Genomic DNA, 24,241 nt, shown 5'->3' with positions numbered 1-24,241 from the left:
GTTAGCGGCTGAGCGCGGTTCGAATCCTGGCTCCGGTGAGTTTAATGTTATTAAATATTTTTTATTGTATTATGATTATTATCGTCGCTTTTTTATTTTGTTACTGCTGCTGTTGTGTTTCTGACCGAGACGTTATTGTTTTACTCATTCATAACGTATGTTTTATAATGATCCTATCACAGTACAATCGCGTACAGTGTGCATGCAATGATACTCTTAAGACCCGTTAGCCGATGCGCTTATTGGTAACCACATTAAGTTCACTTCGTGAACAGCAATTAAATATGATCTTACGTAACCACCGGCGTCAATCACCATCCATCCATCGGCCATAATCTATCCACTGCTGGATGAAGGCCTCTTAATATGACCCTTAACATCATCATCACCACCACCACAATATCTCGAATATCCGCACAGATGGGTTCACCAACCCACACGCGGCACAGGCATATAATTTTTATATTTTGCGATAACAAAATATAAATATAAGAGAATGTAATAGCATTCCGCTGGATAACGAGGGGTTCTTCACGCCGTACGGGTTCGTATTGGGGGGGTTGTTTGACCATACTTCACTACCCTGGTCAATGAGGGTTGGTGATGGTGGTGGTGGTGGGGAGCGGTGGTGCAGCGATTAGCGCGCTTCGCTACGAACCTGGTGACCCGAGTTCGATTCCCTCTCACGGCCAACACCACCAGTGACGATTATCTGAACCGGTCCCGGGCCTCCCCTTGGTCGATTCGGCCTCAAATTACGCCCGACCACCTTTGTCTCCCTAGCGGCGATGTTTACACACGGCACGGGACCGGTTCGGATATTCGTCACTGGTGTTGTTTTCATACACGCAGGAAAACGCGCAGCACTGATATCTCCTTCAAGGCACTGCTAGACAGAATGGTCTCCGCTAGAGCCCTTCTAGAGAGGGTATTTGGCCTACTCTTCCACACACCGAGTAGTTCATTCTTAAATCTGGCGTGCATTCTTTTATACGGTGCAGTCAAACATTTTGCCATGAAGTATTGAAATCAGTTTGCACTTTAAGTCAAGGCCGTAGCCATGGAGTCAACATTTGGGGGGACCAAATCTTCCAGGGTGTCTGGGGGTCCCAACCCAGAAAAATATCTACATTTGAAAACGAATTTCCTGCCTAAAATATAAAAAAATTCACTAACACATGGGATAGACTTTTTGTTTATTTTTGACAATAATGTCTAATAGTGTATTGTATTACATTGCTCTGTTTTTACTTTTTTTACCATTTCTTGTTTCATTGAATGTAATGGCAGAGATTAGGGATTAATAAAGTACAACCATAACCACAATCATAGAAACAAAAATCTACGCATTGATTTATATGAAGACAAGTCCAGATATTGTGGCCAAGGTTTAGCAAATTGTTGTTTTTATTTACATAGCATAGCAATAACATTTTTATAATAGGAATATATTGTGGGGGTGACATTTTGAGCATATTTGAATATTGGGGGGGGGGGGGTTGTCCCCCCCAATATATAAGAGGCTTGCACAAGTCCAAAAAGTTGTAGAAAGTGTGGGGTAAATAGTTGATGTAAAAGGTTTCCGAAAATTGTGGACCCCCCCCCTCAAAAAATATCTTTACCTACACACCTTACATATGTAATAAAGGACTCGATCCTGGGTCTGTCTCCGTTGTCCTTTATTCGGGTTCTTACACTTTTCCCACACGGCCCTCGCTCAGAGCTCTCCCCTTGGCAGCGCCATAGCTGCTCTCGCTCCCGTAGCCTCCACACCTCTGCAGCTCCGCTGCAGATCCCCTGTGCAGTCCTCCGGCTGCCCTCACTGCAGCTCCACCGCTGCCCTCACTGCAGCTCCACCGCTGCCCGTCGTTCCTCCGCGCTTGGTCACCGCTGGCCGACGGTTCCAAGTCTTACTCCCCCGTGTGTATGGCGATCTCGCCACTCCTCGACCTCCGCCCTGCGTGGCCTCACTCTAACTCTGTCTCCCACACTCTCCCGTCTCTTCCGGTATCTCTCCCTTAAGACCTCACCCCTCTCTCACACGTGACCTAACTCCTCCCCCCCATGACGTCATATCCGCGAAGCCGTTTACGCCCGCATTACACCACCCTCCCCCGTAGAGAAAATCCAGCCGACCTCGGCTGAACAATAACGAGACAAGTAATGCGAGCGAACACAACCATCACACATTCAAGGACAACGAAGCATACAATAAATATAACAACAACAACAAACACAACAGTAAAATTTAACGAAATGTAAGGGACTTTGAGCGCGTTCGGGTCGCCGGTCCGTCCCGGACGGGCGGCGGCCCTCCTGCAGACCGGGAACGTGACGGGGTTTTAGGAGCGACAGGATGAAGTCCTCCTGTCGCTATTGGAGGCCCGTCAACGTCCCGGTCCCGTGTCCCTGAAGGCCCAGCGTCGGGGGTGCGTCGCGATCGTGTCTGCGACGGGGTCGGAAGGGCGGCGGGGCTCGGAGTCCCCGCAGCCGTGGTAGGCACACCCCGAGCAGAGTCTCCTGTCTCCAGCAATGTCACGGCCGGCTTGTCTGTCCTGGAGGATCCTTCCGTGGCACGTCCGCTGACGAGGCCTCCTGCTGGGGCGGACCCGGGACGCGGGCCCAGCAGTCCCTGGCGTAATGGCCTTTACGGCCGCAGCGGAAGCAGTCGATGTTGCGCCGCGCCGCAGGCACCCCGTCCCGACGCTCCCGTGGCGGTGGCGCAGATCGCGGCCCCGGCGTACTGCGGGCCGACCACTGAGCAGAGGCGGCTGTCAGCTCCTGCGGGCCCCACCCATCAGGAACGTACACCGCCTTCTTGGGATCCCAACCCGCGGCACCTCCCTCGACGATGGGCCCCCCCGTCCACGCCATGACTTGCTTCCAACGGCGCAGGTTGAACTGGGCATCAAGACATTTAGCGGCCGCCCGGGACGTAAGCTTTTTGTGGCCACACACCGGCATAGGAATCCCCAAATCCCGGGACAGCTCGAGCATCTTACCCAAGATGAGAGGTTCGAGCAGGTCAGGCTCCGTCTCCGGGTATGCAGCCATGGCCAACTCCAATACCGCACCCCTGTATGCCACCGGCGACTCCTCGGGTGCTCGCTGACGTTGAACAAACCGGCGATGAGCATCATCCGGTGGCTCATATGCATCTGCCATCTCGTCGAAAACTCCTCTCAATGTTTTCTTCTTCTCTGCCTTTGTGGAGCAGAAGAATCTCACCGACTCGTCATCGAGAAGAGTCGGTAAAACCTCCAATGCCTCAGCGTCCGTCCACCTTGCTGAGCGTACCGCCGCCAGAAATCTGCAGGCGAAAGCACTCCAATCGCCCCCGATGGAGAATTCTTTGACGGTCGTGAGATGACGACTGCGACTCCTTGTTGCACCGTCCTCAGCCGATGACTCACCAGGCGGCATATTCAAAATGGCGTCGCATCGCAACGTGTTCAAGATGGCGGCCTCTCGCCACGGAGAGCGCAAGATGGCGGCTTCCCGCCGTTTTTCTCCTGCCACGCCCAAGATGGCATCTTCTTGCCGCGTGGCCAATGGTTGCCAACAGCGGAGGCAAGGCAGCGACCTGCGGACCTCCATCGGCTCTCCCCAACGCCGTCCTCGGCGTGACGAGCTCGCACAATTGCGCGAGCACGATTTTCAGCGTCTCCAGCTGCGCCGCCATCTGCCTCCATCGCCAATCCGCGTCCTCTGGTGCAGACGGGTCCACCGACGCGGCGACATCTTGGACTCCCGGACCCGCACTTGTTCCCGCACGGATCTCTTCCTCCATCGCAGGCAGGTCGACCGCCCGAGGAAGGTCGTCGTCGTCGGATGATGTAGCAGATGATGGCGCAGGAATATTCTTTCTTCTGAGCTGTTTTGACATGCCGTTTCACTTCTGACACCAGTGTAATAAAAGACTCGATCCTGGGTCTGTCTCCGTTGTCCTTTATTCGGGTTCTTACACTTTTCCCACATGGCCCTCGCTCAGAGCTCTCCCCTTGGCAGCTCCAAAGCTGCTCTCGCTCCCGTAGCCTCCACACCTCTGCAGCTCCGCTGCAGATTTCCCTGTGCAGTCCTCCGGCTGCCCTCACTGCAGCTCCACCGCTGCCCTCACTGCAGCTCCACCGCTGCCCGTCGTTCCTCCGCGCTTGGTCACCGCTGGCCGACGGTGCCAAGTCTTACTCCCCCGTGTGTGTGGCGATCTCGCCACTCCTCGACCTCCGCCCTGCGTGGCCTCACTCTAACTCTGTCTCCCACACTCTCCCGTCTCTTCCGGTATCTCTCCCTTAAGACCTCACCCCTCTCTCACACGTGACCTAACTCCTCCCCCCCATGACGTCATATCCGCGAAGCCGTTTACGCCTGCATTACACATACAACAGAGGAAGTAGTATCTATTGACTCTGTAGTAGTATCTACTGACTGTACCATAGTATCTACTGAGCCAGTAGTAGCTACTGACTGTGTAGTAGTATTTAGTGACTGTAGTAACTACTGACCATAGTAGTATTTACTGGACCTACAGTAGTATCTACCGACTATATAGTAGTAACGACTAAGTGTATAGTATCTGCTGACTATTGTAGTATCCACTGACTATAGTAGTAACTACTAACGCTATAGCAGTATCTACTCACTCTATAATAGTATCTACTGACTCTAGTAGGTACTCACCGTGGTAGTATGTATGTACTGACTGTATAGTAGTATATACTGACTGTAGCAGTATTGACTGACTGTTGTGGTATATACTGACTGTTTTAGTATCAACTAACTCTATATAGCAGCATCTGCCAACTCGATAGCAGTATCTACTATCAATACAGCAATGTATACCGACTGAGGTGGTACCTGCTATCACTACAGCAGTGCATACTGACTGGTGGTACCTGCTATGATTACAGCAGTGCATATTGCTGTGTTGATACCTGCTATGATTACAGCAGTGCATACTGACTGTGTTGGTACCTCTTATGATGACAGCAGTGCATATTGTGGTGGTACCTGCTATGATAACAGCAGTGCATACTGCTGTGGTGGTAGCTTCTATGATTACAGCAGTGCATACTGACTGTGGTGGTACATGCTATGATTGCAGCAGTGCATACTGCTGTGGTGGTACATACTATGATTACAGCAGTGTGGTACCTATGATTACAGCAGTGCATACTGCTGTGGTGGTACCTGCTATGATTACAGCAGTGCATATTGTGGTGGTATCTGCTATGATGAGAGGAGTACATATTGTGGTGGTGGTACCTGCTATGATGACAGCAGTACATACCGAGTGTGGTGGCACCTGCTATGACGACAGCAGTACATACTGTGGTGGTACCTGCTATGATGACAGCAGTACATACTGTGGTGGTGGTGGTACCTGCTCTGATGAGAGCAGTACATACTGTGGTGGTGGTGGTACCTGCTATGATTACAGCAGTGCATGTTGACTGTACTCACCACTCACCCTCACCACTCACCCTCACCAATTATCCTTACTACTCACCACTCACCCTCACCACTCATCCTCAACACTCACCCCTCTCCCTCACCACTCACGCTCACCACTCACCCTCACCACTCACCACTCTTCCTCACTCCTCACCACTCACCACTCATGCTCACCACTCACATTCACCACTCACCCTCACTACTCACTAATCACCCTCACCACTTACCCTCACCACTCACTACTCACCCTCACCACCACTACTCACCCTCACCACTCTCCCTCACCACTCACCCCTTTCCCTCACCACTCACGCTCACCACTCACCCTCACCAACCATCCTCACCCTCACCACCACCACTCTCCCTCACCACTCTCTCACCACTCACCCTCACCACTCACCCCTCACCACTCACGCTCTCCACTCACCCTCACCAATCATCCTCACCCTCACCACCACCACTCACCCTGACCACTCACAGTCAACACTCACCCTCACCACCACCACTCACCCTCACTCACCCTCAACACTCACCCTCAACACTCACCCTCACCACCACCACTCATTTTTTACCTACGTGACTTTTCTGAAAAAACTAAGAGTATGAATCCTTGCAGTCACGAAAGCTTCAAATCTAGAAGTGTACTGGCAGTCTATAATGTAGACTGTATCCTGGTTATTAAGCTGGGTGAGTCTACTGGCAGTCTATAATTTAGACTGTAGCCTGGTTATTAAGCTGAGTTAGTGTACTGGCAGTCTATAATGTAGACTGTAGCCTGGTTATTAAGCTGGGTGAGTCTACTGGCAGTCTATAATGTAGACTGTAGCCTGGTTATTAAGCTGAGTGAGGTACTGGCAGTCTATAATGCAGACTGTAGCCTGGTTATTAAGCTGAGTGAGTGTACTGGCAGTCTATAATGTAGACTGTAGCCTGATTATCAAGTAAAGTTAGTCATTTTTTGTCTGTCTGTCCGTCTGTGTACGCTCGCTTGCGAGGGATTTGGCGCTCGGACCGTGGGGTTTAGGCCGAATTTTTTTTGCCAGGAGGCACGTCCCTTGCCCCGCGGTGGGAATAGGCATGTCCGTTTTTTCATCCGTCACCTTTAAAGTGGTTTAATAATCGATTTAATGATATGCAACATTATTTATTTATTTCCCCGTGTCGCTCCGCGTGCGACATTTGCGCATGCGCGAAACGCTGACCGGGGGTTGCCCCTGGCAACGCACACACGCGCCGTCGGCGGAGAGGGAGGGGCATTTTCATTTCGTGGGCAAGCTTACAAGGTGGGTCGCGCTTATTAACAGCTCCGTTAAAACAAGATAGATATTACTGTTTACTACTTTTTCTTACTCTGAATTATTAGGTAAGAAGATGATAGAGGTTGAGCAATGTTTGATGATCGTACACGATGTAACACGATTTTTCCCCTGGGTAATAAATGTTAACTTTTACGTGCTTATGCCTCAAAAGTTCAAAAAAGGCTATAATTCCCCACAAACTTTGCTTTTGTGACTAGGACTTTACGTGAAGGAATGACACAAATGCTCACCGCGTTTTATCTTTGAAAATAGCTATATTTCAAAATATCACTGTCCTTGTCACAAAAGCTAAGTTTGAGGGGAATTATAGCCTTTTTGGTACTTTTGAGGCATAAGCATGTAAAAAGTAACACTGACTACCCAGGGACTAAAACAATCATCACTTTTCTGTTGCACAGTGTTTATTATCGATACAAAATTTGATCTTTTAAGAGTTTTTTATTATTTTTAAATAAATTATAAATAAATCTCTTTCTTTTTCGCTCCAGCTTATTCACACTTCCCTCCTCCTTGCGGTGGTTGGTCAGTGAGATTTGTTTATTCGGGTTAATTTGTGTGCATTTGGACATAGTTACAAGTACCATAAGTTTATTAAGATGACAAAAATTTATTTTCACACTTTTGCTCGCGGCAAATTTAAAATCAAAATGGCGGAAAATGTATCGTACTTAATTTATTATTTGAAACGGGTGCCTTACATTTATTATTTCCCTCTTTCGGTGATGTCACGTAAATAGAAGCACAACGACAATGCATTCAGTTTGTTTTAAGCATTTTTTTAGGTGTGTAAGTCCAAGTGTGTGTGTAACACTGACTACCCAGGGACTAAAAAAATAATCACTTTTCCTTTGCACAATGTTTATTAACGAATCAACATTTTATCTTTTTCGACTTTTTTCATTTCTTAAATAAATTTTTCGCTACAGCGTATTCACACTTCTCTCCTCCTTGTGGGGGTTGGCCAGTGAGATTTGTTGATTCGGGTTAATTTGTGTGTATTTGGACATAGTTACAGGTAACATAAGTTTATTAATATGAGTAACTTTTTATTTCACACTTTCGCTCGCGGTAAATTTAAAAATCAAAATGGCGGGACATTTATTATCGTACTTAATTTATTATTTAAAACGGGTGCCTTTAATGTTTTATTTGCCTCTTACGGTATTGTCACGTAAATAGAAACATAACGACAATACATTCAGTTTTAAGAATTTTTTTAGGTGTGTAAGTCCAAGTGTGTGTGTAACACTGACTACCCAGGGACTAAAAAAATCACTTTTCCTTTGCACAGTGTTTATTAACAAATCAAAATTTGATCTTTTCGACTTTTAACTTTTTTTAATAAAGAATAAATTAATCTCTTTCTTTTTCGTTCCAGCTTATTCACACTTCCCTCCTTGCGGTGGTTGGTCAGTGAGATTTGTTTATTCGGGTTAATTTGTGTGCATTTGGACATAGTTCCAGGTATCATAAGTTTATTAATATGAGTAAATTTTATTTCACACTTTCGCTCGCGGCCAATTTTAAAATCAAAATGACGGAAAATGTATTATCTTACTTAATTGATTATTTAAACCGGGTGCCTTTCCTTTATTATTTGCCTCTTTCGGTAATGTCACCTAAATAGAAACATAACGACAATACATTCAGTTTGTTTTAAGCATTTTTTTTAGGAATGTAAGGCCAAGTGTGTGTGTAACACTGACTACCCAGGGACTAAAAAAACCAACACTTTTCCTTTGCACAGTGTTTATTAACGTTTCAAAATGTGATCTTTTTCGACTTTTGAAATGTTTTAAATAAATAATAAATATATCTCTTTCTTTTTCGCTCCAGCTTATTCACACTTCCCTCCTCCTTGCGGGGGTTGGTCAGTGAGATTTGTTGATTCGGGTTAATTTGTGTGCATTTGGACATAGTTACAGGTAACATAAGTTTATTAATATGAGTAACTTTTTATTTCACACTTTCGCTGGCAGTCAATTTAATAATCAAAATGGCGGAACATTTATTATCGTACTTAATTTATTATTTACAACGGGTGCTTTTCATTTATTATTTGCCTCTTTCGGTAATGTCACGTTAACAGAAACATAAGGACAATACATCTGTTTGTTTGAAGCATTTTTTTTAGGTGTGTAAGTCCAAGTGTGTGTGGAACACTGACTACCCAGGGACTAAAATAAGCATCACTTTTCTTTTGCACAGTGTTTATTAACGATACAAAAATTTGATCTTTTTAGACTTCATTTTAAAAATAAATTATAAATAAATAAATATTCCTTTTTCACTCCGGCTTTGATTGCTGCGCATCTGCTCATATTTACAGGTACAGTGATCCCTTGTTTATCGCAGTTAATGGGGACCGGAACCCCTCGCGATAGGTGAAAATCCGCGAAGTAGGATTGGCCCCCTAGGAATTTCCGTATATGTGTGTGTGGGTACCAGAATGTTTAAAATATGTATATATATATACTTTATATATATATTTTACTTAAATCTACTTAATTATAAAACCTTAATATTATACATTCACTCTCTCTCTCTCTCATACGATACGTATTATGGTGTTCTACACTCACCAATGACAGTAGTATCTTGAGACTTGACTCCAGTAATGACGACAACAATGACAATGACGATGACAATGACGACGATGACAGACCTGTGCAGTTCGATGAATGTGATGATGAATGATGATGATGATGGTGTTACTGCACAGGTATAATGAGGCCTTTAAATCAGTTCGAAAATGCGCGATGCACTGAGGCCGCGAAACTTGAACCGCGAAGTGGCGAGGGATTACTGTATACTTTTTTCCCTTTTCATTATTTATTTCGTTTTGAAATTATTCCTTGGCAAAGTTGAAAAACAACCTGCCGGAAAAACCCTCATGATTCTACTTCATTTATTATCAACTTATAGTTTGATAAGTTCATAATATTCCTTTAGATATAGTACTGAGGTTAATGTATTGTTATGTTGGTAAAATGATAGGAGTCACATTTTTATGCTTTATAAAATGTCGTTGGTGTGCATCTCATAATTACAGATACATGAATGCTCCTCTGAAGAAAACTTGTAAATAAAGATCACAGGAGGAGAGACATAGGCCAGGCCGATTACGCTAACAAACTTGCTGAGTGGTGACGGGAGTGAGGTTTTTCTTTGCGGCAAAAATGCCAAAAAGAAAAAAATCAAGCCTCTCCAAGAAAAATAAACATCCGAAGAGAGTGGCGCTGTACCACGCAAAACAAACAACGCAGGAGCAGCAACTTTCTCAAACAAACAACGAAGGTGTCTCAGTAGCACATGCTGAGGAAACTGAAGAGCAGCTTGCACTAAAACAAACGACTGACTGCACAGCCACTGCAGCAACCCAAACTGAAGTCAATCCTGAAGAGGGTACATATCGACAAGCCAGAAACCGCACATCCACTGCAGCAGCACGGGCTGCCGAAATTCCTGAATATTGTGCATCTCGCCAAACAAGGGACCGCACAGCCACTGCAGCAGCACGGGTTGAAGAAAACCCTCAACATCGTGCATCTCGCCTAACAACGGACCGCACAGCCACTGCGGCAGCACGGGTTGAAGAAAACGATGAACATCGTGCATCTCGCCAAACAACGGACCGCACAGCCATTGCGTCAGCACGGGCTGACGAACCACAACATCACCAGGTGGCGCACATAACGCAAGTCCGTCATGCTGCTGCATCTAGAACAAGAGCAAATAACCCGGAATGGAACAGAGCAGCTTTTATCTACCAACCAGATATTGATTATCAATCGATGGCCATATTTGGCTGTATGTCGATTACTTGCGTAGATTGTGGTGCAAAAAAATGGATAGCAGAAAGCAAGGGAATGTGCTGCAGTGATGGCAAAGTAAAACTTTGCCTTGTGCAGACGCCCCCTGAGCCACTTAAATCCTTAGTCTTAGGACAAACCACTGAGTCTAAACACTTTCTCACCAACATCAGGAAGTACAATTCCTGCTTTCAAATGACTTCTTTTGGTGCGACTAAGGAGATAGTGGAGACAGGCTTTATGCCCACATTCAAGGTTCAGGGACAAGTCTATCATCGAATCGGATCCATTCAGCCACTGACTGGCGAACAACCAAGTTTTTGCAGATATACTTCATGGGAGATGACGGTCAGCAAGGCAACCAGCGCTGCAGCAATATTCCTGGTGCAAGACTCAAAATTGCCCTCTCACTCCAAGGGATGCTCAGCCAACACAATTTATTAATTTCAAGTTTCAAACATGCAGCACAACAAGTCACCTCGCATGATTATCAGGTTGTCATCAGTGCATCCAAGGTCCCAATTGGGGAGCATGCACGGAGGTTCAATGCCCCAACTTGTGGTGAGGTTGCTGTTATTATGGTGGGTGAGAAACATGGTAAGAGACATTGTGCTTCGCTACCAAGACAACACCATCAAGCGAATTTCGGAGAGAAACAGCATATGATGCCCTAAAATACCCCATTATTCTGTGGCAAGGACAAGATGGCTACCACATCCAGATACCTCAAAATATCAAAGCTACAAGACTAAGTCATCCTCACAAAACTGTTTCCTCTAAAGACTTCTATTCCTTCATGATAATGCACAGAGAAGGAGGAAACCACATACTCAGGTGCGCCAACCTCTTTCACCAGTATGTTGTCGATGAGTATGCCAAAATTGAGAGTGAGCGCCTTCTTTACATTCGACTCAATCAAACACGCTTGCGTGTTGAACAGTATGCTCATCTCAGGGATGCTATCAATGCTGACGGAGATGCAAATGCTCAGAATGTGGGGCGATTAGTTATTTTGCCTTCACAGGTGGACCAAGTTACATGCACGAGAGAATTCAAGATGCCATGACCTACATCAGGCAATATGGCAGACCCGATCTCTTCATCACCTTCACTTGCAATCCTAAATGGAAAGAGATACAGTTTGAGCTTTATCAAAACCAAAAACCAACCGATAGACATGACATCATAGCAAGGGTTTTTAAACTCAAAGTTGATGCACTCATGAGGCTTTTCACGAGAGAGGAAGGCGGCGTCTTTGGGAAGACAAGATGTGACTTGCACACCATTGAGTGGCAAAAACGTGGTCTTCCTCATGCTCACATATTGCTATGGATGAGGGAAAAAATCCATGCAAGTGACATAGACACTTTTATCAGTGCCGAGCTACCAGACCCCGATCAAGATCCTGCCCTCTTTGATGTCGTCTGCAAGCAAATGGTTCATGGCCCATGTGGAGACTTCAATCCTAATTTGCCATGTATGCAAGACCGCAAGTGTACCAAAAAGTATCCCAGACACTTCCTAAAAGACACTCAGGCAGGCCATGATGGCTATCCTCTATATCGTCGCAGAAATACTGACGACGGTGGATTTCAAACTGCGCTCAGACCTGGCACAAACTCTGAAATGAAGATTGACAACCAGTGGATCGTTCCGTACTGCCCTCTTCTGTGCAAGATCTTCGAGGCGCACATTAACGTCGAATTCTGCAATTCTGTGAAAGCCATCAAATATGTTTGCAAATACATCAACAAAGGCTCTGACATGGCCGTGTTTGCCTTACAAAAAGAGGGCCAAAGTGTGGATGAACTTGAACTTTTTGTCAAAGGAAGATACATCAGCAATGAGGCCATTTGTAGAATTTTAGGCTTCCCCATCCATGAACGTTACCCCACAGTCGTCCAATTGGCAGTCCACCTAGAAAATGGTCAACGCATCAACTTCAGCGAAAGAAATGCCCAACAACAAGCCCTGGCTCCACGCGATACAACCCTCATGGCGTTTTTTAGTTTGTGCCAAAGTGACCCATTTGCTCTAACCTGCTCTACCATGAGGTTCCCTCCTACTATACGTGGACTGCGCAAAAAAAATGGAAGCAGCATGCTGGTGACGGTGCATCTGATGCTTTGGGAAGAGTCTACACGGTTCATCCCAACTATCAGGAGTGCTACTTTCTGAGAATGCTTCTCCATGTTGTCAAAGGGCCCAAATCTTTCCAAGACCTAAAAACTGTGCAAGGGGTTGGGTGCGAAACATACAGGGAAGCTTGCAGTCTTCGTGGAATACTTGAGGATGACCAGCATCTTGACAAAGCTATGACAGAGGCTTCTGTTAGTCAGTCCTCTTCTCAACTCAGAATGCTCTTTTGCATTATTATTCAAGTTTGCAGCCCTTCAAACCCCACGGGACTTTGGGAAAAATACAAAGAGGTCATGAGTGAGGACATCCTCCACAAAGGTCAACGAGAAAATCCAAACATCGATGTGCACTTTAATAATGACATCTTTAACCAGACCCTCATCCTCCTGGAGAATAAACTTCAATCCATTTCTGGGAAAGACCTCCGGGCTATCGGACTACCCACACCCTCCAGGGAAAACATGCATGGCCTTGCACAAGAGATCCTACGTGAAACATCCTATGATGGTTTAGAGCTTCTTAAATTTATTGAGGAAAATGAACCAAAGCTGATGGATGCACAAAGAGAAGCCTACACAAACATCTTGGAAGACATTGAGTCAAAAAATGGAGGCATTTTTTTCCTTGATGCACCTGGCGGTACTGGGAAGACCTTTGTCCTCAACCTGCTCCTGGCTAAGGTTCACCGAAAGGAGAAAATTTCCCTGGCTGTGGCATCATCAGGGATTGCGGCAACTCTGCTTACTGGAGGAAGAACTGCCCATTCCACATTCAAGCTTCCATTAGATCTATCCTGACAAGAAAACCCTGTTTGCAATATTTCAAAGGGGACTGCCCTTGTACAAGTCCTGGTTAATTGTTAATTAATAGTGTGGGATGAATGCACCATGTCCCACAAGGGAGCATTTGAGGCTGTCAACACAACATTGCAGGACATCCGCAACAATTCCAGGATTATGGGTGGTGTAACTTTTCTCATGGCTGGTGACTTCCGACAAACCTTACCTGTGGTACTTCGAGGAACCAAAGCTGATGAGTTAAATGCCTGCATCAAGTCTTCATTCCTCTGGAGCCACGTATTGATACTGAGACTAACTACAAACATGCGTGTATATCTCCATGGAGACCAAGAGGCAGGAAACTTTGCTGAAGCTCTTCTTGATATTGGAAATGGCAGAATTCTTGCTGACGGAACAGATGGACTTATCACCATGCCTAAAGGCATCCTTTCCACTTCAGAAGAGGAACTGGAGGAAACAGTTTACCCAAACATGCAACAACACTTTCAAGATGTTGTCTGGCTAGAGGAGAGGGCCATTTTGGCTCCAAAAAATGATGCCGTTCACAGAATAAATTCTATGTTGTTGCAGAAATTATCTGGAGAAAGCAAGTTCTACAAATCTATTGACAGTGTTGGACCATGATCAAATTGTTAACTATCCAGTAGAATTCTTGAATTCTCTGCAGCTCCCGGTTGTTCCACCACACAACTTGCGACAATAAATTAAGGCACCTGTCTTGCTATTGAGAAACTTGGACCCACCTAAACTGTGCAATGGCACAAGGTTAATTGTGAAAGATTTACATTCAAATGTTATCAAAGCTACAATCATTACAGGCCATTCTAAAGGTGAGGACGTCTTTATCCCTCGCATACCTATAATCCCAAATGACACAGTCTTTGAATTTAAGAGGCTTCAATTCCCCATCCAGCTTAGCTTTGCCATGTCTATTAACAAGGCGCAAGGACAATCTTTAAAAGTGGTGGGACTAAATTTGGCAAATCAGTGCTTTTCTCATGGCCAACTTTATGTTGGATGCTCTCGTGTAGGCAACGAAAATTCTTTACATTACTTTGCACCAGCAGGCAGGACCAGAAATATTGTTTACAAAGAAGCTCTTTGATAGGGGGGTGTTGGTCAGAAAAAAGTGGCAGTTTTTCCTGTTGGCGATCTTGCAGCCAGCGGTTGTTTGCGGCACCGCCCGTGCGCTGTTGTTCTTTTGCCTCGGATCTTACCTGCCCTACTTCCCTTCTCCCCATTTCCCCCTTTTTCCTATTACAAGTTATATAGTCTTGTGTTTTTTGTAGTGCCTTACTATAGTACAAATATATACATGTTTTTCTACCATTGACCATATACTTATGACTCATTGGATTCGATATAAGACAAAGGCATGTACATCTTCTTGGTTCTTTCGGTAAAGTCACGTAGAAGGGAAGTAATAAAATAATAAAAATAAAACATAATAAATAAAAACATAATAATATATTATATTATTTTATTTTATTATGTTTTATTTTTATTATTTTATTACTTCCCTTCTACGTGACTTTACCGAAGGAACCAAGAAGATGAATCCCTGCAGTCACGAAAGCTTTAAATCGAGGCATGTACATGGTATGTAGTAGTACAGAGTTAGCCTGATAACTTTAATCTAAATTGTTTTATGGTTGTTATTGTTAGACTTGCATCCCACTGGGATTTTTGCGCACAGCGTTAATATACGGTGTTTTTTTAGGAAGATTTTGCTGTTTTTTCCTGGATGTTTCTGTCGCGCGTCATCACTTTAAGATGTTCTTTGTTCATGTTTTTGTTTGTTGCGGTTGCACCTGAGTCAAGAGCTGTATAAAAAGGCACTAAATAAATGTTAACTACAATTAAATACATGTTTCTGTTTGTCTTGCGTATGGCACTTTTGGAGAGCTAAATGTCAATGTCCAGGTCTGCTGGCAACGAAAGGGCTTCAGCAGAGAGCTTATGCAAGTCCTGTTATTCCTACATTGAAGAGACGGAGACTACACTGGCTTATTATGTGGTCCATCATTTGGGTTCACAGTTCCATTGCTTATTTAGTATTACAGTTTTTATTCTCCTAAACACGTTAAATTCATACACAAATACTTTTTACGTACATTTAACTTTTTGTATCTGTGTATGTAATATATGTACTACCACACATTCTTAGATTTTTTCGGTAAAGTCACGTAGGTAAAAAATTTAAATTAATATAAGTAAAATAAAAATATTTTTTAATTTACTTTTTTTTAAGAATATGAATCCTTGCAGTCACGAAAGCTTCAAATCTAGAATGTACTACCACACTCGGTATGTACTGCTGTCATCACAGCAGGTACCGCCACACTCGGTATGTACTGCTGTCATAGGTACCAACACAGTATGCATTGCTGTAGTGATAGCAGGTTCCACCACAGTCGGTATGCACTGCTGTAATCATAGCAGGTACCACCTCAGTCGGTATACACTGCTGTAGTGATAGTAGATACTGCTATCGAGTTGGTAGATAATGCTTTATAGAGTTAGTAGATACTAAAACAGTCGGTATATAACACTACAGTCAGTCAATACTGCTACAGTCAGTATATACTACTATACAGTCAGTACATATTACCACGGTGAGTAGCTACTAGAGTCAGTAGATACTATTATAGAGTGAGTAGATACTGCTATAGAGTTAGTACTTACTACTATAGTCAGTGGATACTACTATAGAGTCAGCAGATACTATACAGTTAGTCGTTACTACTATATAGTCGGTAGATACTGTAGGCCCAGTAAATACTACGATGGTCAGTAGTTACTACAGTCAGTAAATACTACTACACAGTCAGTAGCTACTACTGGCTCAGTAGATACGACGGTACAGTCAGTAGATACTACTACAGAGTCAAAAGATACTAACTTCTGTTGTATGTAAGGTGTGTAGGTATATATACCTACGATGGGTAAAGATATTTTTTGAGTGGGGGGGGGGGGGGTCCACAATTTTTGGAAACCTTTTACATCAACTATTTATCCCATACTTTCTACAACTTTTTGGACTTGTGCAAGCCTCTTATATATTTGTTGGTATAGAAATGTTCAAACGGCCCACCAGGCTTTGACAATACCTTAGTATCTGTGTATATATGTAAGGTTTTTAAGAAATATATTTTTTACCCGGGCAACGCCGGGTACTTCCGCTAGCATTAAATAAATATAGACAACACGTTCTACTCAATTAAATAGACTTTTAAATAAATGTTTTCTCCTACAACATCAGAGTGCAGCTCCACATTAAATACGCACTACAATGACAATAGTTTAAAGCGATTTGAAGCATGTTTTTTGTTGGGGGGGGGCAGAGCTTTGTGACGTTACGTTTGAGGGGGGGGTCTGACTTTTTGTGACGCCGTGTGACGATGAGGGGGGGCGGGGGGGTCCAAAATCGTCCAAAATCGCGTGACGTCATTTATGGACGGCCCCTTTGTTAAAACACATTTCTCCAATCATTCTATTTTCTACCGTCTGTATCAAGTCATTGAACTAAGAACATGTGCATTGGGAACTCTCATAGTGAGTAGTGCACCATCGTGTGTCTAAAGAAAGGTACCTGAGGCTATGATATATCTCACATGGTATAGCTGGTGATTGAACCCTAGTAACCCGGCTCTCACGTCCGTTATGGTCATTCTTGAGATTGTGAATGGCTCGGCAGGTATTAATATAATCATAAGAGCCGGGTGTGTGTGGCTGACTACGTGCTTTGAAAAATTCAAGGGTTGCTCGATCGGGCGAGGATCATTGTTGTGAGCATCAACCAGGGGTGTTGAACCCGCTCGCTAACCGCAACTTCAATTCTATACGCTCCTGACTTACTTTGAATACGATGACTTAATTTCACATGGCGCGAGACTTCACTCCGTAACGCCTGCGGCTTAATATTTACACGCGGCCACGGCAAGCGTGGGCCTGGTTCCATATTGGCACAGGCGATGAGAGAATGATGGAAACCGTGTTGAAAATCAGCCCATTCCTTAATGAGATTTTCACGAGTGAATGTTGTGTCATTTTTGCATCCATTCAAATAAAAAAAATGGAGGCGTAATTTGTGGCTTCTCTCAGAGATGAATAATGCCCTTTGTCCAGGAAAACAAGCATCACTAAGGCAGCTGCCACATTGCGATGTGCAGCCAATCCCATGGAATTAGAGCTTGGCCCCGCGTCTGAGGAAACGGGAGCGCACGGACAAAGCGCCCACACATAGCAGGGGTAAAAACCTGAATGAAAAGCCACACAGATGGATATAAATGTCACCCCTTGCTGCCCTGCTATTTCTTGGCCATCTTGCATGCCAAGATTACTTCACATGGTATTCCCAGGCAGCCTTTCATCCAAGTACTAAGCAGGCATAGCCCTGCTTAGCTTTCGAGATCTGACGAGATTGTATGCATTGCCGGCTAATTTGGTCATGGGCTGCCCTTTGATTAGGACTGTTAATAAAGCCCAATTTCCTCCACCCGCCCCCCCACTTCTCAGGAGGCAGCCGCATGGATCCCGCACGTTCTTCCTGCCCCGTGAGCTGGGGAGTGAGCGGCCTCACTCGCCTGCGCCGCTTCCTCTGCTTTGGCTCGGAGGGCACCGTTTACCGTGCGCGCGTGGATCCACCAACTAAGGAGCACGCTCAGGTGAAGTGCCTGTGAGGCAATGAGCACGGCGTGGGGAGGCCCTCATCCAGAGAGCGGATTGTGCATGTACAGCGGAGGAGTCTTTGACCTCCCTCCTTCCTTTTTATTACGATCAGAAGAAGGAAAAAGATGCTCGGTTAAAATAAATTAAATCACAATTTATGATTTAATTTATTTTATTTTCTACCTACGTGACTTTACCGAAAGAACCAAAGAGTATGTATCCCCGCAGTCACGAAAACTTCAAATCAAGATTGGTTATTTGGCACTTGGCTTCGTTCATCATGTCGTTTTTGTTTGAAATTTTTGGCTTTAATGGCCTTTTTTACACAAAAAATATAACACATTTACACCTTTTCCAATGTAACGTAAGTCCCATTGTGTACTGCTGTGTTCACAGACACAAACAAACAATCACCTTAAAAAACTCATTACTAGATTCCCTCCGTCAGTCACATTACACAGAGCACCCTCTATAGCCCAACGTGTCAAAAAGGTTGCAACACCCCCTCATGAACTGAGCATACCGACGTTCCAGCCAAATTCTGGCAGAAACCAGGACATTGATTATGCGACAGTGGCTGTCTAAGCCGTTTCCCTCAATTGCGCATTTTTCGGCCCTATAGATCACCAATTTCGCATTGTGACGAAGTTCACCAAGCCCTCTATAAAGTTTACATTTCAGTAAGATATTGCGTAGGAGCTTGAAAAGCGAGCCTAGGCTTTTACAATGTACATGCTGATGGGCATCTGTTTCAGTTCTTATTGAATGCAGCCCCGTCATTGCAGCCATCTCAGTCGGGAGAAGCCATTGACCGTGCGTGCCTGGTTTCACCAGATCGCCTACCTTTGTGAGACGTGCATCAACTGTAACGCTTCTCTATAGCTAAACCCACGAGGGAGGGGAGTCGCCTGTCAGGATTCCGCAACAGCGGTCCCAAGCTGACCGGGGTATGTTCACCCGGGTAGTGACGAGGAAATCCCTGGTCTCTACAAATGGGGAATCCACTTTAGCGAGCGGGACACCCGTAATGTTCATATAGACGAGTTGTTTGCTGCACTGCAGCCCCCCAAATTATTTAGAAAAAGAGGTTCTGTGAAACATCACTTGGGTGGTGGGGCTGTGTACAGGAACAAATTGCACGGCTTGCAAGCAGAAGGTGGACAGTTGACTCCGTACGCACGTTAGACCTTGCCCGCCTCCCCGCCGTGGCAAAGCTAAAACAACCCCCCGGTGCTTCCTATGTGACCAAAATAAATTCGATGTCATCCTCTGAAGCTTGACGATCAAGTGAGTGGGCGGAGTGATAGAACAAGAATCGGTGCCACAATGCGGACGCAACTAAACCGGTTCACTGCCAGGGTTTTTGCCTCTGAACGTGAGGATTTGACGTAGGCGGCCCCCCAATGTTCCAGTCATTTCCACACCCTTCCAAGAGATCCCAGTTTCTCTGGAGTGGTTGCTCTCCAGGCCCCAGGAGCACGCCAAGATGTCGAAGGCTTCCCTCGCTCCACACAACGGTGTTGGCCAACTCGGGGGGAAAATGGGCCTCGTCACGCTTCCCCACGCGATTATCCCGCTGCATTTCTCCCAATTAATCCTGGAGCAGGTCGCACGAGAATATACCTCCCTGGCAATCGCAGAGCCGTTCAACATCGTCAAAGGCTTTGTAAGAAGAGGAGAAAGTCGTCAGCGTATTCTACAAGAGTCACTTTCATATTGTAGATACCACTGGTTCTTCTAGTTCTGCGGATGTAGATACCACTGGTTCTTCATGTTCTAGAGATGTAGATGCCACTGCTTCTTCACGTTCTAGAGATGTAGATGCCACCACCGCCATCTATTGCGCGGCGGTTGAACTTACGACTCTCGGTTCGAACAGGCAACTGGACACACGGACCAGGTTTGTTCGTGTCTCTGAAAGTTCGTAAGTCGAATGTCCGTAAGTAGAGGAGTCCCTGTATCACACTTTATGCAGTTACGAGTGAAACCCGTATCGGCCCGGGGATAACTTCCGCTGTCCCCACATCTGCCGGCGCTCGCTGGCGCAGGCTCTGCTGCTGCTGCACCTCGTCGAGAGCGGGCAGGGCGAGGCGGCCGTCCGGGAGATCGTCTCAGCCGCCGCCGTCGGGTCCCCTGTCAACGCTGACGCCACCGCTCTGGCCCTCGCCGTCTGTTCCTCCTGCGCCGGCCCCGACGGCGCCGAAGAGACCGTCGCGGCAAATCCGGCGGACCAGCCGGCGCCGAACGCCGGCACGGAGGAGGCAACCCCGGGGTGGGGAGAAGGGGGAGCCGGCGCTGCCGGAGAGCGGAGCCGGGAGGACCGGGAGCCGGGACCCGCGGAGAGGACTCGGCGGGCGGCATTTGCGGCTCTGCCGGACGTGTGCCGCACCCCGGCACAACTCTTCTTGTTCGTGAAGTGCCGCGACGAGATTGCCAAAGGTGGGGGGGCGGCGGGGGGGGGGGGCTGTTGTTGTTGCTGTTGAACGTTGACAAGGTGGCCAGAGTTGAGTGTTGAAGGAAGTTATGGAGTGTGCAGGGTGTCCGCAAGGGTGCCCAGTGGGTAAAGGTACAGCGCTTGCCATTGGATGCTCGTGCCTCTGCTGGTGGCGGAAGGTCCTCCCCTCGTGGAGGGCTGCTTGGCCTACTCGTCCACTACGGCGAGACGTCTCTCCGCTGCCTCGCCAACTAGTTGAAAGAATGTTGCAAGTTTCTTAATCTTCCGCTCAGTAGGTTTTGTGGTGGTGGGATAAAGAGTGGGGTAAAGATTGTGTACTGTTCTCTCCCAGGTCATGCAAATTGAAAACTAATTTCTTTAAACTGTTGTCCTTCCCCCGCACCTAGCCAACCGCGCTAATGCGCGGTTGGCTACTTGCGGTGCGAAAGAAGTTCTACATACGTACATCTTGACCAACGTGAAAAAGTCGGTCAAATACCTTCCAGATTTCCCTCCAGTGGAGGCCCTGTCACCAGCAGTAGCGTGAGCGAGCAATTGCAGGGCTGCACCTTTATTTTCAAATAATGCTTATTTCGGAGCTTTAGCAATCCACTGCTGGATGAAGGCCGTGTGGGCCGGATAATATCTGCCGGGCCATTGATTCCCCACCCCTGGGTTTAAACGCTCGGCGGTGACTCGGTGATTGCGTGGCTCAGGTCGGGCAGGCGGTGGAGGCGGCAGGGGTGCCGTGGGCCGCTGGGGCCGCGCCCAGCGCCGCGCCGTGTCCCGCTGGTACCACGGCCAGACGGGCCGCTCGCTCGTCGGCGCCGTCACCGCGTGCCGGGCGCGCTGCGGCTACGCGCACCGCGACCTGCTGCGTCTGGCGCACGTCAAGCCGTCCACGCCCGGTGAGGCTCCCACCGCGGTCCGTCGCCGTCGTCGTCGCGAGGGTGGCAGGGTGGCGGCCCGGCGGGAACAATTTTTTTCCTCGCAGTAAGAAGCGCCTGGGTTCGATTCCCGACCCGGGCGCCTTCCTGGCGTGGAGTTCCGTGTGTTCTCTCCCGCCCATCTGCGTGGGTTTCCTACGGGTTCTCCGATTTCCTCCCATAGCTAAGAAAACACAATGTAAGGTAACTGGCACGTTACTCAATTGGGATTTCGCACAAGAGCAGCAGCAACGTTACCCCCCCCCATGACGCCAACGCCAAACGTGCCCCGGTCGTCCCCAACGTTTTGCACGCTCGCACCCTCACGCCCTTAGCCGTGCAGCTGGTGGCGAAGTACGTCACGCGCGGCTGGAAGGCGACCAGGGAGGCCTACGCGCACGTCGCCAGCGCGGACAGCGACCGCTGCCCCCCGGGGGTCGACGACGGCTGTGAGAAAGTCGCGGACGGCGCCGGCGGCGGAGGCGGAAGCGGCGCTCGCGCCCAGCGGCGGCGGCAGCTGGAGGAGGAGCGGGAGAAGGAGGAGCGGGAAGATGGTGGCGGGGAGAGGCCGAGCGCCGGCTTGGGCCCGGCGGCGGTGGCAGGAGACGGAGCGTGGGCGCCCGGTCACGGACACGAGGAGCTGCGCGCGATGCTGCGCTACCTGAGCGCCGTGGAGCGCGTGCGCAGGGCCAGCGACTGCGGAGAGGTGGAGGTGCTGGTGGCCGAGCACGGCCTGGTGTGGCAGCATCTGCTTACCCAGCATCTCAAGTCGCCGCAGGTTGGCGGTGCGGGCGCGCTGTTGGGCGGGCGAAGCGAGCGAGGCACGCGCCCGGGTGGGCGGTTCGGCAGGCTGGTGGTTGGGTTGGTGGGTGGGTGTGTGTGTGGGTGGGTGGGCAGGTGATTGTGTGTGTGTGTGGGTAGGTGATTGTGTGTGTGTGTGGGTGGGCAGGTAATTGTGTGTGTGTGTGGGTGGACATGTGATTGTGTGTGTGTGGGTAGGTGATTGTGTGTGTATGTGTGTTGGAAGAGGTAACCCCCTGTGCGTGGCTGGCTGAGGTGCCATCTGTTGAGGAAGTACTGAAGGCAATCCGGAGTCTGAGACTAGGAAAGGCACAGGGCAGAGGATGGCGTTTGTGCACAGACTGCCCTACATTACATCATAACAACAGTCTGGACCACTGGACGGGTTCCGCAGGAATGGAAGGATGCCCTGGTGGTCCCCCTCTTTAAGAAGGGGGACCGCACAGACTGTAACAACTACAGGGGCATCTCACTCCTCAGTGTGCCGGGAAAGGTCCTGGCAAGGATTATTCAAAATCGCCTTGCTAGGCACGCTGACGAGAGGCTTGCGGAGCCCCAATGCGGTTTCAGGAAAGGGCGGTCCTGCACGGATGCCATATTTTCTGTCCGTCTGCTACAGCAGAGATGTAGGGAATTCCAACAAGAGCTACATCTCTGCTTTATTGACTTGGTCAAGGCCTATGATACCATCAGTAGGCCTGGGCTCTGGGTTGTTGTTCGTGCTTTTGGAGTCCCTGACCCTCTGCTCACGATCATTAAGGACCTTCATGATGGTGAGCGGGCCCGGGTAAAACTACGTGGCCGGGAGTCGGAGCCTTTCCCTGTATACCTTGGGGTGCGACAGGGATGTCCTCTGGCTCCCACATTATTTAACATCTATTTTGACCACGTAGTTCATGAAGCCTTCAATAGCTGTACCAGGGGAATTTCCATTTGGTACAGATATAATGTGAGGCTGATCGACGCCCGGGTGCGATGAAGGGATGGCTCACTATTGGTCAACCACGTTATGTTTGCCGATGATTTGGTAATAGCTGCTCATTCAGAAGAGGAGTTGGAGACGCTGCTGCTGAGACTGGAGCGTTTCACTAAGAGGTGTGGCCTTACCATCAGCCCCACCAAAACTAAGCACCTGCCTGGGTATTTTGTATCATCGGACACTCCACCCCCACAACTCCCAATCGGTGATGGGGCAGTAGTGGAGAGAGTGGAGAGTTTCCCATACCTGGGCAGTGTGCTTATGACCGGCTCCAGTTTAACAGTAGAGGTCTCACTCCGAATCAGTCGAACGGAAATATCTTTTCATCGGTTGCGTAACGCTGTGTGGAAGCTACCTGGTCTGTCGCTCCGCACGAAGCTTCAGGTTTTCTCGGCCACGGTCATTCCCTCACTTCTCTACGCTTGCGAAACGTGGACCCCCCTAATGGAGCATCTTCGCCGGTTGGAAACATTTAGGCTGGCCTGCCTACGATCCATCCTGGGTTTAACCAGGCTGGATTGTGTGAGGAGCTCACAAATCCTTGAAAGATCTGGGCAAAGTCCCATCGGTGAGCTCCTCCGGCAGGCAAGGCTGCGTTGGCTGGGTCATGTAGCCCGCATGCCCAGCCATCGCATGCCTAAACAGCTTTTGTTCGGACGGATTGAGGGGGCTAAATGGGCACGGCACGGGCTAGAGAAGAGATGGAGTGATGTGGTACAGGAGGACGTGGAGCTGAGTGGACTTGCCGATGACTGGTACCAGCGGTGTCAAGATCGGCCTTTGTGGAGGAGGCTCGTGAAGGACGCTACTGGGCAGTTGGAGGCAGTCGCCCTCCAACAACAACGGAGGGCGGAGGAGCAACGCTCACAACAACGAGCGGAGCGCCGGGTGGCTAAAGCACAGCAAGTT

The 24,241-nt window shown here is 47.7% G+C and overlaps 1 protein-coding gene across 2 annotated transcripts in view; it reads left to right on the top strand.

The window, feature by feature from the left end:
• The window catches only part of LOC144736510 (RNA-binding protein RO60-like), a 32,682-nt gene continuing 8,441 nt past the window's right edge, over window positions 1-24,241 (top strand). For both annotated transcript variants that reach the window (XM_078619055.1, XM_078619056.1), the window contains exons 1-5: window positions 1-35; window positions 18,040-18,188; window positions 20,241-20,631; window positions 21,343-21,534; window positions 21,888-22,330. In XM_078619055.1, the coding sequence (XP_078475181.1) occupies window positions 18,051-18,188; window positions 20,241-20,631; window positions 21,343-21,534; window positions 21,888-22,330 (1,164 nt within the window). In that variant the 5' untranslated portion in view covers window positions 1-35; window positions 18,040-18,050. The remainder of the gene's footprint in view (window positions 36-18,039; window positions 18,189-20,240; window positions 20,632-21,342; window positions 21,535-21,887; window positions 22,331-24,241) is intronic.

Source organism: Lampetra planeri, chromosome 61 (assembly GCF_965212315.1).
Source record: "Lampetra planeri chromosome 61, kcLamPlan1.2.h2, whole genome shotgun sequence".
NCBI lineage: Eukaryota > Metazoa > Chordata > Hyperoartia > Petromyzontiformes > Petromyzontidae > Lampetra > Lampetra planeri.
The sequence above is the reverse complement of the archived record's forward strand: the minus strand, read 5'-3'. Positions and strand labels throughout refer to the sequence as shown.